The sequence below is a fragment of the Caenorhabditis remanei genome, chromosome II (assembly GCF_010183535.1).
Source record: "Caenorhabditis remanei strain PX506 chromosome II, whole genome shotgun sequence".
NCBI classification, from domain to species: Eukaryota; Metazoa; Nematoda; class Chromadorea; order Rhabditida; family Rhabditidae; genus Caenorhabditis; species Caenorhabditis remanei.
The window spans coordinates 15,199,137-15,205,136 of NC_071329.1; the positions used below are offsets into that span (position 1 = coordinate 15,199,137).

Consider the following 6,000-nt stretch of genomic DNA (forward strand, 5'->3'; position numbering starts at 1 on the left):
TAATGGGAAAAGTAAAACTGATACAAATACAAATCGGCTGGTACCAAGATTACTCGATGAGTAGACATTAACACGGAAATCGGGACAGGCGTACATGATTAGAGGCAGATGGGCACACAAATTCTGAAAATATGAATATATAGAATACGGTATCTGAACATTTGAGCAACCGGAATACAAAAAAAATTACTTGAAGGACTTTAGAGGCTCATCAATATTCGAATAACTGGCTAATTTTCAGTCTTGATTGGCCGAACCGTCTCCTCGCCTGCTGTTTCCACATGAGTTCTTTTAATTTTTGTTTATCTAGTATTATGTTGTTCACTTCTCACTTCTTTTAACATGTCCTGTGCCCCTCAACTGATACAATGATATTACCCTTTCCAACTACGGAAATTCACTTTTACCTGTCTCAAAAAGTTCGATTTCTCCCTAATTTCTTAACGTTCCTTTGTCGGTCCTGATTTTTGTAGTTGTTTGTTCATAATCAGACATTAACTTTATTTCATTATTTTTCAACCACTCGATTGCTTCTTCTCACTTCCATCATCCACACCTCATTTACATGTGATTCTCCTTGCTCTTCTTTAAAAATTTTTTCCTCTCTTTGCGTTTGTCTTCTGTATGAGTTTCTCGGTGGCCCGCACTTTTAAGTAATCTTTTCCCATATCTTACTTTTTTATACTCATCATTAACATATCAACCATATCTCTTAATGACACCCCGTCCCGTTCTCTCTACTTTCGTGCTCATCACCCAGTGGCTCTTTTCTGATTTCTGTACGTACTATCTCTCTCCCCCCCCCCCCCTTTCCTCCTTTTTACCTTTGGGTGCCCTCCCTTTCTTTCATGTCCCCCTTTTCCTTCTTTACTTCTTCTTCTTACTCTCCGAATCCTTATCAGATTTGAATTCGAATTCGGGTGTCGTTACGAATAAACTTTGACACCCACACACACACAACCTTTTGGCTCTTTTCTAGTCTCATTCTACCTCAGCAAGCCCTATATAATTAGTAGAGCCCGCGGATTAGGCGAAGAGGTCTCATGTTTCTTTTCTCTTAGTTACCCCTACTTTCTCGTATCAGCATCCTGGCCCTGACAACATAGATAAAATGTTTTGAATGAAGAAAACTTGTCATTAGTGGTGACTCCGCCCAATCGGTCAGTTAGCATCTATACCATCGGCCAGGCTATAATAGTTCGGCCAATGTAAAGCAGGATAAGATTATTAACGATAAATGTTCTGTCTCATTTCTTTCTGTTTATGTGATTCTTGAGTTAACGCTCATTTCTTACAGAAGAGATGGAAAACAACCACCAGGCAGAATCTCAGACTGGAGTTTTTGGACTCAACTTCAATAAACTTCAAGGTAAATTTGAAAACATTCTGTTTGTTCTCATACATTTTTCGTTATATTTCAATTATTAGTTCTCAGATTGTCTGACCTTGTTACGATTTCTTATTCAAGTTAATGTGTTTTTAATTTCAGAAGTTGTGTCAAAACTTTCAATTCGCGATCGAACAACGCATTCAGCGTTGTTTGAAAACGTGCTCAGCTCCAGCGAATGCTTGAGCCACTTCCAATCGCTTTGCTGCAGAAGGAATGAGGAAAAAGTCCAGAAGAAGCTTGTAGAGCAATTGGCTCAAAAAGTGAAAGATGAAGATCTGGAAATCGATTCAAAAGTAGAAGACATCGAAACTATGAAAGAGCTAGTTTGTGCTCAAATTTCCGTCCCTCCAGGAGCGGAATCGGGGACTGTTTTGATGAAATTGATCGATTCAAAAAAGAAAACAGTGGAAATTATTCAAACGTTTAATGAAGATCTGGAAACAATGAAAAATAATCGAGATGAAACATCTCAAAATCTTTCGAAGGAAGAGATGCGTTTGATCGAGATTGGAAGAGAGGTGGCTGCTGCTCAGCAGCTTTACGAAGAATCTTTCCAACTGTTTCTGATTTTATGTAAGAAACAGGAAACGTTGTTCCATGCGAAGGCATACGTAAGTTTCTAAACTCAAATGAATCAATCGAATAATCTGTCTCATTCAGAACGACGAGACAGCGAGGACAGCGCTCGAATCGTGCTGCTTCCAGGCAACGGAGCGACGAGGAGCATTGCTTGCGAAGTCAAGTGTCTCCAACATTCTACCTGCAGAGATTCAAGGTATGAAAAAGACTATCCATCATTTGGAAAATATATTTTTGCAGCAACTCAACCTGTTGGCAACGGTTCTCTGACTTCAGGCAACGGCTCTCTGACTCTTCCAGAATCCGAAGAAGGATCGTCGCTTCCAGCTGTCAACGGGTCTGGAAATCAGCTGAATGTCTCTGATTCTGTCTCTGATTCTGGAGGTAGAACATAATTTAAATCTTTCAAAAATTTAAAGGTATTATACTTTTTCAGAAGCTCCTGTCAGTGCATGGAACATGGAATCAGCTCGGAATGATGGAATTCTTGGAGAACCTTCACATGCTCCATCTTGTCCACTTCCAACTTCCGTCACTGACTCCTCAGGTAACTTGATTCTTATAGTTACTAGTAGTGCAGAGTTCTAAAAACGTTTCTAATCTACAGTACCGCCCAAAAGGTTATCAACTTTGGCTGTTTTCAGTAGAAAATGACCAACTTTGACAGTGTGTCATGGCAATACTGATTGTCCCATCAAGTAGATTTCGATAAATTATACAGATCAAAAGTAGATCTTCATTTTTGTAGTTGACAACTTTCTTGTACGAGCACTCCCTAGCAAGTTACATATCGACAAAGTAATTTCTCCCTCAAAGCGGCAAATTTCAGTGCAGAATAGTGCGAAGTTTAACTACAAAAATGAAGATCTACCTTTGATCTGTATAATTCATCAAAATCTACTTGATGGGACAATCAGTATTACCATGACGCACTCTCAAAGTTGGTCATTTTCAACTGAAAACAGCAAAAGTTGATAACCTTTTGGGCGGTACTGTAAAAAAGGAAAAGTGAAAACAAGACTAATAATATGATTGCCTGATCTTATCAGATTTGTCCAATGCCCTCGAACCAGTTGCTGCACATCAGAACTCCGAACGTGGGCGCGTCTCGAAGAGCAAAAAAGCAACCGACGACGCATCTGGTGCTGAAAATGTTCAGGAGCCTGATGGTTCATCAAAACCAAAGAAACCTCGTGCTCAATCCAGAAAAAGAAGATTCTGAGCCGAAGACTCGTCATCTTATCACTGAGCTTGCTTTTTTTCTCTTTTTCTCAGATTTTTAAAATATGATTCCGAAATTCTCATCGTTTTCTTTTCTACACTCCCCTCTGATTGAGTATCTAAGTGGCATCCCAACTTTTCCCCAATTCAAATGTACTTTCCTTGTCCATCTCTTACTTTTTTTGTACTCATTAACATTTCAATCATTACTCTCAATGTTACATCTGTCACGCCTTTCTTTTTTTTTGTACTCACGATTCAGTTATGTTATACCATCCTCCTTCATAAAAACTCAGACATCTCATGGTCTAAGCGACCAAACACCATTCCACTTTTTGAGAACCCTTCGTACTTTTCTAAGTTTCCTCCTTTTCCCCACTATCTCTCTGGCTCCTCCCCTACAGTTCCTAGTATAAAAGCGGCCCCGTTCCATCCCTTCTCCTCAGTTTTCCTCTCTGAATAAACATGAATAAACCAGCTCATAGAAAGAACTCGCAAACTGTTTCATTTTTACAAGCTTTCACTATAAGGTTTCTTTCAATAATGGTAACTAGTGACGTTCCTTTGAGTTTCTTTGAGTAATTTGTTGTGTTGCTCAAATGTTCACATTTTTCGTCTATCTGATTGCCCTCAATTTGTTTATATCAAGATACTACTGTCGACGTCTAGGAACTAAAGGTACCCAGCTTCCAGACTTGAGTGACCAAGTGTCAGTTACTCAACCAGGTAAGATTCAATGAAGCTTTTATTCATATCAAAATGATTTCTCATTCCAGTCGAAACTGAAGTTCCACAATGCAACAAAAGAAATCTTGAAGTAAGAGAGCGAGTTGAGACTGTGAATGACTCGGCTGGTCGATCAAAGCCTCCTCCGTCCATGAAGAAACGCAGAACAACTAAAAGAAGATAGATATCATTTGTTTTTCTCATTTTATGAAAACTTATCCTCCAATTTTCAACACGGGCACGTGTATGTGGCTTCTTATGTATTTCGCACTAATAATATTTTCAATTTATTCAATTTTTTTATTTCTTTCTGAATGAATGTTACTGCTCGAAATTCCATTGTTAAAACGATCCGAATGCGAACTATTGAAATAGATACAGTGCTTATCAAATAACCAAATTAGGAAACGACTTTCAAAGAATCCATTACTTTCCCTGTGAAATTTGTTTTAATTAGCTTATTCCATGTTCAAAAATAGACTCGTATTGATCAAAATACTCTTATTGATTCCAAAAATTCCTTTCAATGCAAAAGATGCTAGGTAAAAGAGCCTAAGCGGAAGCTTGCACCTGCTTATTACTACTCCTTCCTGCTCTTCTCTCGGAAATGAATTCTCGTTAGGAGAAAATGACATGTTTCTGCTGATTATATGTTGCGGGCGGTTGGGTAAAAGATGAAGAAGGATTTAGGGGTTTTGAGGAATATCTTGTCGGAAAAAGGTTACGTAACCTAAAAATCAGGGGTATGAGAATTCTGTCTGTTTTTCAATAAAAAAACAAAGAGAGACTCACGAAATTCTGGTAAACTAGTGCCAAAACTTGTGAATCTCTTGATTTAATTTAATTTAATTTATTGACTAAAAAAAATAATCAATGATATACACTAGAGACCTGATCAAGCCCCTCACGAGGCGACAGACCAGGTAGGGGTGGGGGGAACAAATAAAAAATAAAAAATTGAGAATCATAATGGCAAGATAGGATTGGGGTAAGGATTATAAAACCGAGCTGTGAAAGTGGTAGTGGAAGAATTTCGAGAAGGATAAATTAAATTAAAGTGACAGACCGTTAAAATGGGAGAGGCGGGTGAGTGAGCAATATAATACATGGGGGTGGGAGAGAGAGAGAGAGTTCAAAGTTATAATCGATTAATGGATTGTTCAAGAAGGGAGATAAATTTACCGGGGGAGAGAAATTCAGGGCAATTAGATGTGATGGAATTCCAGATGGGGACAGTGGAGGAGAAGAAATCATTTACTTGTGGTCTAATACAAATGAGGGTCATGGGTCGTCGGTTAGAGTTAGACAGTCTGACATAAGAGTGGATTTCAGGAAAGAAAGTGGCGCCGCAAATTATTTTATAGAGGAGTATTAATTGAGATTTAAGACGACGGTGACGGAGGGAGTATAAATCAAGAATCTCAAGACGGTTTAGATAGGAAGTATAGCGAACGTTACATCTCTGAAGAACTTTCCTGGTGAAAGATCGGAGAGGTTTTTCTAGTTTATGAGAGAGAATGCTAGAGGGAGAAGGAGAGTAGACAGCTGAGCAATATTCAAGAACTGGAAGGACGTAGGTGTTGAATAAGTGCTTGTAGAGAGGAAGTGATCGAGATCGGAATGACTTGAGTAGTTGGCTGCAGCGAAGGATAGCTAATGAGGAAGTTTTGGCGATATGGCTATCAAATTTCAAATGAGAGTCTGTTAATAATCCTAAGTCCCGTACTACTGCGGATTCGGTAATGGGGATGGAGTCTATATGGTAATGATGACCCGGGTTTTTAGCACCGAGCCTAAGGAGAGTAGTTTTTGTGTGAGCCAGAGGGAGGGAGTTGGCAGAGGCCCATTCGGAAACGATGTCAATACCAGATTGTAAAAGAATCGAGTCATGAGAATACAGCTTGATATCATCCGCAAAAGCGGCAAAGTGTATGCTAGAAGGGAGAGAAAGGAGGAGATCGTTTATAAAGATTAAAAAAAGGAGAGGGCCGGCTACTGTACCTTGGGGAACTCCAGAGGGTATGGGGGAGATTATACTATCGATAGATCCGTTAACAAATAGATCCGTTAACAAATAGATCCGT

The 6,000-nt window shown here is 39.1% G+C and overlaps 2 protein-coding genes across 2 annotated transcripts; both read left to right on the plus strand.

Annotated features, from left to right (window-relative positions):
- Nucleotides 1–1,302: 1,302 nt before the first annotated feature.
- On the plus strand, nucleotides 1,303–3,191 carry GCK72_007105 (uncharacterized protein; the record flags this gene model as incomplete). The annotated part of the gene is made up of 6 exons (XM_003099818.2): nucleotides 1,303–1,369; nucleotides 1,490–2,001; nucleotides 2,051–2,165; nucleotides 2,210–2,353; nucleotides 2,406–2,516; nucleotides 3,019–3,191. 6 exons carry the CDS (start codon nucleotides 1,303–1,305, stop codon nucleotides 3,189–3,191), a joined length of 1,122 nt encoding a protein of 373 aa, XP_003099866.2.
- A 598-nt stretch (nucleotides 3,192–3,789) lies between these two features.
- On the plus strand, nucleotides 3,790–4,100 carry GCK72_007106 (uncharacterized protein; the record flags this gene model as incomplete). Its single annotated transcript, XM_003099837.2, has 2 exons — nucleotides 3,790–3,916; nucleotides 3,967–4,100. The coding sequence occupies 2 exons, from the start codon at nucleotides 3,790–3,792 to the stop codon at nucleotides 4,098–4,100; spliced, it is 261 nt and encodes an 86-aa protein (XP_003099885.2).
- Between the last annotated feature and the right edge of the window lie 1,900 nt (nucleotides 4,101–6,000).